The sequence below is a fragment of the Neophocaena asiaeorientalis genome, unplaced genomic scaffold, assembly GCF_003031525.2.
Source record: "Neophocaena asiaeorientalis asiaeorientalis breed wild unplaced genomic scaffold, Neophocaena_asiaeorientalis_V1.1 scaffold335, whole genome shotgun sequence".
Classification (NCBI taxonomy): domain Eukaryota; kingdom Metazoa; phylum Chordata; class Mammalia; order Artiodactyla; family Phocoenidae; genus Neophocaena; species Neophocaena asiaeorientalis.
Genome location: NW_020173924.1, coordinates 326,217 through 340,246, shown reverse-complemented (window position 1 = coordinate 340,246; position 14,030 = coordinate 326,217). Strand labels below are relative to the sequence as shown.

At 34.0% G+C, this 14,030-nt stretch overlaps 1 protein-coding gene across 1 annotated transcript; it reads left to right on the top strand.

Annotated features, from left to right (window-relative positions):
• Positions 1 to 1,822: 1,822 nt before the first annotated feature.
• MGAT4C (MGAT4 family member C) lies at positions 1,823 to 12,946 on the top strand. The gene is made up of 3 exons (XM_024752500.1): positions 1,823 to 1,978; positions 7,838 to 7,985; positions 11,805 to 12,946. Exons 1-3 carry the CDS (start codon positions 1,832 to 1,834, stop codon positions 12,944 to 12,946), a joined length of 1,437 nt encoding a protein of 478 aa, XP_024608268.1. The 5' UTR covers positions 1,823 to 1,831.
• Positions 12,947 to 14,030: the final 1,084 nt, after the last annotated feature.

The following is a 14,030-nucleotide window of genomic DNA, read 5'->3' as shown; positions in this document are numbered from 1 at the left end:
AATATAGAACCAGACAACAGAATTTCACTTATAATATTTTGGTTCAAAAGTGCTATGTATGTATTTTCTTATTGAAAAAGGTTATAAATGATGACTCTATAAATACATTTTTGACCCATAAATGCAAATTAGAAAGTGACCCTATTCTAGAATTGGCATCACAAACCAAAAGAAGAGATGATTCAATGTATGGTCTGGTATACAGTATTAATGTTTACCATTACCCAGTTCTTCTATATTTCTGTGTACATAGGAGAGTATGCTTGCCCACACCCTTGAAATTAGGAGTGGTAGTATGAATAGTAGTTATGCCAATGCACTGTGAGCAGATCATCAGTTCTCCATATAGAAAAGATAAAATAAATTATTCCACTATATCATAAAAGACACAAAGATAAATTACAGGTATACTAAAAAAAAAATCTATCTATGCAAAACAAAAAAATCCCAGAAGAAAATAAATGAGACTGCCCATATGACATCAAGATAGGGAAGGATTTTTTTTAAGCATTATACAGAAAAAGTCCACATCCATGAAATAAATTTGACATAAAAACCACTACACTGCAAACATCATACCAAAAAGGAGAAAATACAAAAAGTGCTTGGGAAAGATATTTAGATATTTTCAATGTGAGCAAAGATTAGTATATATATATGTGTATCCCTACACATATATTTAAAACTCCTAAAAGTTAACAAGAAAAAATAACCCTAGAGAAAAATATGGCCAAAGGAAATGGGCATTAATTCTTATAACATTCCTTTCTCCCAATTCCTAATATTCTTTCCTATAATTTACAAGGATTCATAAATGCTTTCTTGCATTAACTCGTTGAAGAGCCATCATTAGCTGGCTATTTCTTAGACATTGCTGTAAGGGTTTGGGGTGCAGGCCTTTTCACCTCCTGAAGTTCTTTAGGCCCATAAATACTTCATCCTAAAGCTGAGCCCAGGGAGACTTAGTACATAACGAGGCACGATTTCCAGATTATAGTTGATTTTTGACAAAATATGATTCCACTGGTCTTTTGATCATCCCAGATATTTATATTTTTTTAAAAATGGTAATCAGATGAATTTGTAATTCATTTACAAATCACAAAATGATGGAGCAGATCACAAAATGTAGAAGAGTGAAATGGAAAATCATTAGGCCTCCACTAATCTTGCTGACTCCAATTTTGCCTTTTTGTAGTCCATAAATCATTATAAACTGCTAGACTTCTAGGTAGTAGATCAAGCAAGGCAATGTCGATATGCCACTCCAGGATTTACTCTGATTTAGCAAGAATTACTGGAAAAATAAGCAAAGCAATTATAACTCAAATATATGTGTGGACTCACCCCCAAAACTTTCGCTTCCTTTGTCACTTCTCTTTCTTTCACCCAGATTTTCTCCCCATCACTCTTTTCAGTGCACCTACTCTGAGATCAGTATTAGGCCCATACTTCTAGTTTCTTTCATTTTCATTACATTATAATATGAGGAGGTAGATGTTACCTTAATGTTTGCTTTTCTCTTTAATTTTTATTCTTTCTCATCAAAGAAGTATTATTTTCTTACATTATTGTTACCAATGTTTATTTGTGCAGAAATAACTGTGCTCTTCGTTTTTACTTACCCTACATCAATATAAACCACTGCATTATCCTTCTGTTAATGTATTAATAGCCGGTGCCAAATTTATTGTGAAATTGGAAACAATTTTGGTTCCAAGATTTGAATAGTGAGATTTTATAAAGGCCTGGATTTGACTGATACGATGAAGAAATATTTGCATACAAAATTAATTGTTAATAATTTTGTGCCTCTTTTCTACAGGAGAGAATGTTTAAATTTCACCAAGTGAAACATATTTTTGATACACTAGATAAAATGCGATGCCTGCGAAAACGTTCTACGGTCTCATTCTTGGGAGTTCTTGTCATTTTCCTTCTGTTTATGAACTTGTACATTGAAGATAGCTATGTTATGGTAAGTCTTGGAGGTTGATTATTTTTTGTTCAGAATAAAGCCTAAGTTGAACCAGACAGTCCACTTGTAACCTAACTTCAGTCCCAGGCTATTGAAATAGCCTTAGTTTAAGCAAAATTATAACATGTATATTTCCTATCTAGCTACTTTTTATATTAATTATATATTACCAACATTACAATTGTTTTGGTTTATGTTGCAATGTTTTCTTTAATGCTATATCTATATAGTGGTTCAAATATGTATCTCTAATTCCAAATAAGTTAGCTATCATCCCTATCTGAATTAATACTGCATAAAATCATTGTAATTTGTGAGCTTTAATTTGAAATGCAGTTGACTGTTTAACAATGTGGGTTTTAAGGGCACTGACCCTCTAGGCACTCAGAAAAATCTGTGTGTAACTTTACAGTTGGCTCTCCATATCCACACTTCTGCATCAGCAGATTCAGCCAACCTCAGGTCGTGTAGTGTATTACGTATTTACTGGAAAAAAATCCACTTATAAGTGGAACTGCGCAGTTAAAACCTGTGTTGTTCAAGGGTCTGCTGTAAATAGAATAAACAAAATTTGCTTAAAGGTGTTACTCCTTACCTTCTCTACTTTTCTGTATTATCAAAAAATTTTTAATCCCATTGTCTAACTAGTGATACTAATTGTGCTATTTTGTTAAGAAGGAACATTTTATTACAATGTGTGACATCTCATTTGGATTTGGAATAACACTAAATGACCACCATGTTATACATTTACGGTCACTGAAAAGTAATATAGATCCTTAAGAACTAAAGATAATATTATGTGAAAGCTATTCAATAGTTTAAAAATGGTAAAATTACTAGATAATTTATGAATGAATTTTAAGTGAATTATGAAAGTATGCAAAAGGACACATTCTGACTAATTGTGAGAACTCAAATTATTTCTATTATTCATTTTTGTTATAATTATATAATTTCACGTCTGATTAGAGTAATATGAAAGTAATATGGAGAGTAATTCACTTTTTCTATCTGAATTGAGCTTAAGATATCTGGGAAAATTCTAATTTTTATGCAATTATTCCTGTTCACATGTTTCAGAAAATCAAAGCCTTTGGACAGATAGAGGACCTGAAAATACATTCTATCATACAAGCATGCTAAAAGTTTCAATTAATATCTTAGCTAGAGAGAATCTGACAATAACTACAAAGAGCATTTCCTAGTAAAATGTTTTATTAATTGAACATGATTTGGTAACTACCTACTATTTGCCAGATACTATTCTAAATATATCCTATGAGCCAACCACATGATCTAAGTTTGTGTAGATCCTCTTAGGAAGTCTTCTGTAAAGCACCTTGCTTCCATTAGCATTGTTCTCTGATGGCAAAGTTCTGTCAGATTCCTAGATCTTGACTCTGCCTAAGCCTTTACTTTCAAGTATAGCTCTTAATCTTGTGGACTCTTCATTCTATCATCCTTAGTCAATTCATAATACTGAAGTTAGCACAGTTAATAGAATTTGACTTGGCATGATTTAGGTAAACATAGCAAACTGGAGAAACTTACTAATGATATGCATTTTAGATTTTTTTAAACTGGTTATTAGGTTTATGAAATTTAAGAACAGTAGAGCAAGGCCCAGGTGATCCAGCTATTTTTATTTCTTATAAATTATTTATTTATTTTTGGCTGAGTTGGGTCTTCGTTTCTGTGCGAGGGCTTTCTCTAGTTGTGGCAAGTGGGGGGCCACTTTTCATCGCGGTGCACGGGCCTCTCACTATCGTGGCCTCTCTTGTTGCGGAGCACAGGCTCCAGAGGCGCAGGCTCAGTAGTTGTGACTCACGGGCCCAGTTGCTCCGCGGCATGTGGGATCTTCCCAGACCAGGGCTCGAACCCGTGTCCCCTGCATTGGCAGGCAGATTCTCAACCACTGTGCCACCAGGGAAGCCCGATCCAGCTATTTTTTAATTAATAGAGTTAAAGATCATAGAGGAGCTCTTGATTAATGATTTAATTTTGTGATAAAAATTTATTTCTTGCATCTGTATGTACTGGTAGAAGTATATCACATCTTGTAAATCAAAAACATGGTATTGGCAGGATGCTTGTTGTATTCAATAATGATGCATATAAGACAATTTCAAGTGAATTTTCAGTATTTAACTTTAAGTAGACAAAAGATTATTGTATGCAGCAAACATCCTTATGTCTTTTTGGAATAGAACAGCTTCAAATTCACTATAAAATGTGTAAGAATTAATAGAGTATATATCCATAAGAAAGTCAAACACTATTGTTCTCTTTATGCATTTCTATCTAAACATAGGTCCTAGCCACCTAATTAAAAAGTGTGATTTAATGAAGTAGCTCTTACTAAAGAGTACTTTCTCAATGAAAAATTTCTTGCTACATTAGCCATATATCTAGTCAAATTTGCAAATCATCCCAGGTGCGAGAAGAGATTGTTTGCTTCTTAGCTTTAAAAATTGAAATTATTTTTAAATACTTATATTAAGTTAGAAAAGGTGAGTTAAAATGGTTTTTAAATACAAGCATACCCCCATATTGACAATTCAATGACAATATTTTTATTAGTTTAATTTTTCACTGTTTACTAGATGATGTTTTTTACCTAAATTGCATTTTGAGCTAAATTTTATCCCAAGGCTTAATATATATAAATATTTGGAATATTTGTTAAATCATTTGTGTAAAATTAAAATTGTTCTTCTAAAAATGTCTAATAACCATGGAAAACTGGCCTCCTACTAGGATATAATGCAGTTTCTTTTTAATACTTCTCCCTTTTCAACCCTTTTATCTGTGCTTGTTCAGTTTTCCTAAAATTATCTGACTTGATTTTCTTTCTTGACTCCAAAATATCACAATGCATGCCATTTTCTAAGCAGAGACATTAGCAGGTGGTTCTTTTTCTGTTTTTCTTTTTTTTTTTTTTTTTTGCGGTACGCGGGCCTCTCACTGTTGTGGCCTCTCCCGTTGCGGAGCACAGGCTGCGGACACGAAGGCTCAGCGGCCATGGCTCACGGGCCCAGCCGCTCTGCCGCATGTGGGATCCTCCCGGACCGGGGCACGAACCCGTGTCCCCTGCATCGGCAGGCGGACTCTCAAACCACTGCGCCACCAGGGAAGCCCCTTTTTCTGTTTTTCTTAAATCAGGGGGAAATAGTAGTTATAATTCAGAGAAATCAGATAAACAATTACAGTAGTAAGGTCTCTGGAGTTATTTAGCACATCTATTGTACTCTTCTTGCTAGAAAATCTATCAGTGGCCCCCAAATCTGGGCATGTAACAGTTTAGTGTATTGCTTACATGTTAGGGGCATATGTGCCTTTCAGTGGGAAAGAAAGCCAAGTTCAGTGTAAGAGACAAATAGTATTACAAGGCAAACTAAGTAGAAGAGACACTGCATATCCAATCAACTTAGCCTCTCGGCTGTGAGCATCTTCAAAGTAGCCACCAGGGTATATATTTAGTCTGTAGCTAGTCCATTGAATTGCCTTCCTATCCAGAAAATGATTGTCATAAAGCTTTGTCTTATTACTGAGAAATACACTACAACATAGTAGCTACAGAAAGAAGGTATCCAGGGAGAGCCTGGCTGTTCAGATAGATGCTTCTGGAAAGCAGCCAACAAGACAGACTCAGGTGAAAGTTGCATGATTTATTTATGCTGAAAAGTGTAAAGAAACCTGTTCTTGAGAATTTAATAAAGTGCTTTCATGTAAGTTTCATTTCATTTTATATTCTGTTATGTCCTTCAAACAGGATGAATGTACTCTATCTTATCACAGAAAAAGTTTGGATTTTTTACGTGTTCACGATATAATTCTTAAAGAGATATTCAGTATCCTGTTAGAATGTGAAATCACATAAGACCAGAATGGTAAAATCAATTCAGTGTTGTGACTACTGTGATTTTTATAGATATTTCTTCTATACCCTATTGACTGTGTACACCATTACATTACTATTAAAGTAGCTGATGCAGAACTGAGTCTCTGGTTACCTTTTAGAAATCCTAAACTTGTTCATTTTAAAACTTTCATGATGTTTTTTAGGTTTTCAGAAATACAAAGATGAAAATACTTATATGCAATGAATTTAAAATAATCAGAATTCAATGGATATTCAATGAGTACATTTATCAGAAAACCAGCCTCCTAAGTTTAATATCATGTATTTTGAAACTCTATAATTTTACAGATGGCAAATACATTACAAATCAGACTAAAGTATTTTTTCTTTATCTAAATCATCAAGTCAATATAAAATATAGAAATACAGTATTAAAGAACAACTATAGGTTCATAAACATAATTGAATATACAGAAGAGATATTCAGAATGAATCTTCATTTATCAAGGACCAGGTTGATAGCTCTTCCCAGTCAGGGTTCACTACTCTCAATTTTTATTCTAAGACAATTTCAGCCCTGCCGTAGATTTAAAAGTTTGAGGTAGTCAACTTTTCCATTTATATTTAAATTTGACACAAAGTAGTGAATGTTCCAGTTGAGGTAAAGTTTGTATTTGAATCCTTTCTAATATTTTAGAACAGGGTTTAATTGATTAAAGTTTTATTGACCACAGCCAAAAACATGAGGACCAAGTTTATTTAATGCATTCACTTTCTCTGTAGTTTTAATGGCATGCCTATGACTGACATGCCATTCTTATACTGAATAGTAGAAATATCCACATAACTCACACAGCACAATAGACACTTTGCCAAAAAAGAAATGTTTCTTCCTAATTAGTTGCCCTAATATTCTACCAGTGGTACTAAACCATATACAAAAGCCAAGCAAGTCATTTTGCTAGTAATGTATAACCAATAGAGGCTTGATCAAATGGTGATTAGATAATCAAAATCTACAACTGAACTTATATTAGAGAGATAAAACAAAGCAATTACTGATTGACAGGATATTTTTAAAGCTGAATATGAACGTTTTCTTGAATATAAACCATCCTGAAGATTGAATGACATAATTCCAGTATCAGATCGATAATGGGGGTCTTAAATAAAAAAGGACCAAACTTCACCTCCGTCGGAATACTCCCCCTCCCCCTCTACACCCACAAGAAAACATCATGGAAAAGACTAGTATAAGGTCTAAAGACATTTCCTTGAAGACTTTGTACAAATGTATCCTAATTGAGTTATCTTGAAGACATTTGAAAAAAAGACTACCATGTCACAAGGACCATGTCTGTCCATTCTCAACAGCCTTCAATTATAGTGGCCACATAAGTGACTGACTAAAATTTTTTGATTAATAAGTTATCCAGACTCCAACTGTTATGTTCACTGCTACATCCTCCTAATCATTCCTAAAATTTCAAAATCATAAAAATAATGTGTGGTCTTTTATTTGATAGGGCTTGAAGAAGAGTAAATAGTTTAATATGACTCAAATATGGGGAATCTAGTGAGAATTAGCTTTACATGAAACTGTAAAAGAGATTACTGTCAAGTTTTAAGATCCTTAAATTATTGTAAAGAATTTGAATTTTAACGTGAAGGCAGTGGGAGTTTCAAATAGAGATTTTTTTTAGTATTATCAAGAGAATGTTTTATTATTATCAAGAGAATGCCACTATTGATGTATGCTGTAGAAAAGCAATTGTAAGCATAGTATAAAAAGTGGAATATAACTGGAACAGAGACTCTAGGTAGGAATTCAGGGTAAAGATAATTATCTACAGCTTGTGGTGCCAGTAACTGAGATTTATATAATACCCATATTATGTATCAGACCCATATATTTATTGTGTAAGGAGAAAGTTTATTTAATCCATGACCATCTATTATTTATTTGTTTTCTCTGCCTTCTTCTTGGCATTCAGGAAGGAGACAAACAACTTGTAAGGGAAACATCTACACATCAACTGAATCCAGAACGCTATGTGCATACTTTCAAAGATTTATCTAATTTTTCAGGAGCCATCAATGTCACCTATCGCTTCTTAGCTGTCATGCCTTTACAAAGAAAGCGTAAGTATCCTTAGACTTTTAAAATCAAGAACAATAAAATATTTTGTTTTAAAATAACTTTCTTCATTTGTATAACAATAAAATTTATGGGTTTTACTAATATAATATATTCTTTGGGAAATAGTTCAGTGTTTCTTCACAAATTGCAATTATTCACCGATCCAATTCCATTAATAACAACAAAAAAATTAAATGCCTAATTGTGACATGAACTTTTTAACAGTTTGCTATAGTACCATGTAGAGAGACTAGGAAAAATCAATTGACTTAAAATTTTTAAAGTTAGCTTTTAAAAATAATTATTCCCGGGCTTCCCCGTTGGCGCAGTGGTTGAGAGTGCGCCTGCCAATGCAGGGGACACGGGTTCGTGACCCAGTCCGGGAAGATCCCACATGCCGTGGAGCGGCTAGGCCCATGAGCCATGGCCGCTGAGCCTGCGCGTCCGGAGCCTGTGCTCTGCAACGGGAGAGGCCACAACAGTGAGAGGCCCGCGTACCGCAAAAAAAAAAAAAAAAATTATTCCCATAGTAATACAGTTTCAAACATTGGTTTGGTTTTTATGACATGCACCAGCTTGAAGTAGTGAAAGTCATTATATTTGTTTCCTAAGATACCATAACAAATATCACAAACTAGGTGGTTTAAAACAACAGAAATTTATTCTCTCATGTTTCTGGAAGCCAGAAGTCTGAAACCAAGGTGCTGGCAGCACCACATTCTGTGTAGGGGGGAATCCTTCCTTGCCTCTTTCAGTTTCTGGTCACTCTTGGCATTCCTTAGTTTGTGGCAACAAAACTGCAATCACTGCCACTATCTTCACATGGCCTTCGTCCCTTTGTCTCTCTGTGTCCTATCCTATTTTTATAAGGACACTAGTCATTGAATTTAGGGCCTAATCTGAATCTGATACGATTTCATCTCGAGATCCTTAACTAATTACATCTTCAAAGACTATTTCCAAATAAGGTCACAGTCTGAAGTTCCAGGTAGACATGAAATTTTGGAGGAAACCATTCAATCCACTATAGACACTTTGGATCCAAGAAGTAACATACTACATTTCATGGATTTCAAGACATTATAGATTACAGAAAGTATCATGATCTAATTGATGTACCACTAAGAAAGTATAAGCATTATCAGTTTTAAGTTGTAAGATGCCATCAGTTGTGATATGCAACCTGATTTTAAAATATTTCTGTGTGAAAAATATGGGTTTTAGAATAAGTGATATACCATGATATCATGAACTCCTTAGTAGATCGTGTGGAGACCACAAAAATTGAGTTTCCTCTTAAGAAGTGTTTATGCAAATGAGTTTGTGATCACCAGGTTGAGGAAATTGTAACAATTCAGCTTTCTTTAGCTCTTTCTTTCTTCCATTTCAAATGTCTACTGCTCTTACACACTACTTACTAGGTATTACACCTTGCACGAGTTTCCTCGTCTCACTGTGACTTAGTTTCCTTATCTATAAAACAGGAATGTTGATAAGTGCAAAGCTACCTCAAAAGACTGTTTTGAATATTCAAGATGCATATTACATGTAAAATACTCAGACTTCTGCCTTTTATGTAGAAAGTATTCTATAAGTATTGGCTGTTATTGAGTATTAATGAGGACTGGTGTCTTGAGTTAAATTGTAACAGATAACATGTTAGCTTTTCAGTAGAAGACAGGATCGTAAGCCCAGGTATTTCAATGAAACATGTAAATTTCTACCTCTCTAATGGACTAGTAAAAAAGATTTTTCTTGGAAGGGGCTTTTTCAGTATTGCGCAAATCAAATCATGTAGGTGTCTGTCTTGAAACAGTGATCTTGGTGAATATAAACATTTCCCTATTTTCCAAATGGTGGCTCTGAAATTTTATTCAGTTCTGAGTCATGGTGAGAATGAGAGCTTTAAAAAGTGAAAACATTTTAATTAGAAGACATCTAACGCTTCTCAGAGGTGAACTGCCATTTCACAGGGTTTTATTTTATTCTCTAAAAATATCTAATTTCTAATTTTAGGTTTCAAATATCTGAATAAAAATTTCACCAGACAAAATTACTACAAAATGTGTTTTACAATAAAGAAATCAGTTGAGGGCTTCCCTGGTGGCGCAGTGGTTGAGAGTCCGCCTGCCCATGCAGGGGACACGAGTTCGTGCCCCGATCCGGGAAGATCCCATATGCCGCAGAGTGGTTGGGCCCGTGAGCCATGGCCACTGAGCCTGCGCGTCCAGAGCCTGTGCTCCTCAACGGGAGAGGCCACAACAGTGAGAGGCCTGCATACCGCAAAAAAAAAAAAAAAGAAATCAGTTGAAATATCTGTTAAGGTCTTTGTTAGGGTCTTTGGTCCATTAACAGATATTTTATCAAAGAATATACACAGATGTCAGAAAAACATATTCAGAAATGTTCCACATCATGTATCATCAGGGAAGTACACATTAAAACAATCACATAGCACTAAACACCTTTTAGAATGAACAAAGTGCAAAACATTGATAACACCAAATGCTGGCAAGGATGTGGAGCAACATGAAATCTCCTCTGTTGGTGGTGGGAATGCAAAATGGTGCAGCCCCTTTGGAAGAGAGTTTGGCAGTTTCTTCCAAAACTAGACATACCCTTATGACATGATCTAGCAAGCACATCCCTTGTTATTTACCCAAAGGAGTTGAAAACTTATGTCACACAAAAACCTCCACATGGATGTTTATAGCAGTTTTATTCATAATTGTAAAAACTTGGAAGCAGCCAAGATGTCCTTCAGTAGATAAATGGATAAGAAAGCTGTGGTACATCCAGACAATGTCTGGTAGGAGCACAACCACGCCTGATGGTTCAGTCTTATAGTTGATGACAAAACCCATTTAAACAGAGATGGAAAATCTAGAGACCTATAGTAACAGGATGAGAGTGAGCCTGGTGAGTTCTATAGTAAATTGGAGAAAACATGGCCTGTCTTGAGGATATAACTTTACCTGGCCCAAGATAAATGTTGCTTTCTATATTGAAGACACAGTGTTACCAGATATTTTGAATTTTTAGTAAAAGTTGGCCTTAAGGATTATTTTTTTAAATATCCTAAAGCTTTAAGTGTTGGCAGCTAAAAAAAAAAGAAATCAGTAATATTTATGTCTTAGAACGATACATCATACGTTTAAGCAATAATGCAGGTTTTCAAAAATAGCTTATGATATTGTTTTCATTCTAATTAACATACTAGATAAATTTCAAAATAAAATTGTGAAGTCCAGTTATGAATTATTCTGGTACAAGATAATAACAGTGATTAAAGAAAGATGCAAATATATGGCATGTTTTCTATGAAAAACTTAAAGGTGATTAAAAGAATGAGTGACCCTTAATTTTCTTTTTCATCATTTGAGACTAGTTTGTCATTCTTAACTGGATGAATTCCTGTCTCCTTTTGCAGGTTTTTTTTTTTTTTTTTAAAAAAAAAAGAACAGTGTCAATGTTATTTAAATATCTTCTCTAATGGGCGTATATGAGAATATTGAGCTGCAGAACACTTTAAACCATATATCTTATTTCATAAACAAATGTTTAAGCAATAGAGCTCATACATCATTGTGCTTAAGGTGCAGTTTTTCCATAGAAAATATCAATTATATATAAAGTACTATAACCTTTATATATTTAGCATAAGTCTTTAATGACAAAATGTTCTATGTATAATCATTCACTTAGATTTACTTAATAGAGTAGCAGGCTTAATTGAAAAGAACTGTTTTTCTTTTTTTTCTGTGTTATTCAAAACCTAATTTCACATTTAATTTGTCTTCCTTCTGAATTCTTTTGTTCAGGGTTTCTTACAATTGGCCTTTCATCAGTGAGACGAAAAAAAGGAAATTATTTACTTGAGACAATCAAGTCAATTTTTGAGCAATCCAGCTATGAAGAGTTGAAGGAAATTTCAGTGGTGGTTCATCTAGCTGACTTTAATTCATCCTGGCGTGAGGTCATGTTACAGGATATTACACAGAAATTTGCCCACCATATTATTGCAGGAAGATTAATGGTTATACATGCTCCAGAGGAATATTACCCAATCCTGAGTGGCCTTAAAAGAAATTACAATGATCCAGAAGACAGAGTGAGATTTCGTTCCAAGCAAAATGTAGATTATGCTTTTTTGCTTAATTTTTGTGCCAATATTTCAGACTATTATGTAATGCTTGAAGATGATGTTCGCTGTTCAAAAAATTTCTTTACTGCCATCAAGAAAGTCATTACATCCCTGGTAGGAACTTACTGGGTAACCCTTGAATTCTCTAAACTTGGCTATATTGGAAAACTTTATCATTCTCATGATCTCCCACGTTTGGCGCACTTTTTATTAATGTTTTATCAAGAAATGCCTTGTGATTGGCTACTGACTCATTTCCGTGGTCTGTTGGCTCAGAAAAATGTGATTCGTTTTAAACCATCTCTCTTTCAGCACATGGGTTATTACTCATCATATAAAGGAACTGAGAATAAGCTGAAGGATGATGATTTTGAAGAGGAGCCATTTGATATCCCAGATAACCCTCCTGCAAGTCTATATACCAACATGAGTGTTTTTGAAAATTATGATGCAAGCAAGGCTTATAGTAGTGTTGATGAATACTTTTGGGGAAAATCACCTTCAACAGGAGATGTCTTTGTGATTATATTTGAAAATCCAATTGTAATCAAAAGAATTAAAGTGAATACTGGAACAGAAGATCGACAAAATGACATTTTGCATCATGGAGCCCTAGATGTTGGAGGAGATATTAGATATTTTAAACAAAATAGACAATGTGTTACTTACGTAAGACTAGGGGAATTCAAAAATGGAAACTTTGAAGTATCTGATGTAAATCAAAAAATTCCATTTGATATACATTGTATGAGGATATATGTTACCAAAACACAAAAGGAATGGTTGATTATTAGGAGTATTAGCATATGGACTTCTTAGCCAATTAAATCAATATGTCCAGTTACTGAAGCAGGTCTTCCTGTTTCCTTTTTGGCTACCTTCCTCTTTTGCTCCCTTTATCCTCTGGAGGGAAAACAATGTTCAAAAACTCATTTTGGCAGTTTTGATTTACACATAGCATACTTTTACTCTAATACACACTTACATTTATTTTAACTTCTGAAGTTGAGTATCAGTTCACAGTTAATGGTACTTTTGTTTATATTTTAATGTTATCATATTACTTTCAAAATTTCATCTGAATGTCAAAAAGTGACATGAAGGATTTCAAATGAGAAAATGTAGTTTGTTGGATGGTGAATCTTGAAAAATATTTGCCACTGTATGCACTTAGTTAAGAAGTGACTTCATTATATCATCAGATAACTTTTATTAAGCATCTCTGTGACTATGCAGTTGGTTAGAATGATAATTTTTTTTCTTGTAAACTTAGGTTTCCATAGATTTCTGTACATCTACAATGAATACCTCCTTATAGAAGTGATGTCTTTACAACAGAATTTTGTGTGTAGGTGGGGTGATGGAAAGAAAAAAAAAAAGACTTAAAAAATATCTTCCCCTGACTATATAAAAGGGAACATTGTTCAATGTATAAAAACTTGAACACCTATTGTCAATAAATTTTCTGTGGGAGGCAGTCTTTTTCTAGCTTCCCTTTTGCAAAGAAGAAGTTATGCTCAATATTTTCAGGTTCCATTGGGTACCTGCATTTAATAGAAGAAATTAAAGAAGGCTTATAGTTATTCCATTCTTAATGAACATTTTCAGTATATGCAGAAAATTTTTGAAATTGATTTTATATGTTTTGTATTAAAATTCATATGATTGAAACCATTGTGATTTATCATATACTTTTTTGGAGTTCAAATGGACATCTTATGAAGGACAGAAGTAAGAAACAGAAATCAGTCACTTCTTCTACACACAGAGCTAGTTCATAGCAAAGCTAGAATGAGAGATCAGATGTTCTGATATCCAGACAATGTTCTTTCCCTTATGTAGAGATTAGTCTTCACATAATTTATGCTTTTGGTTCTCTGGTACGTGAGTCTCAGATAATAAG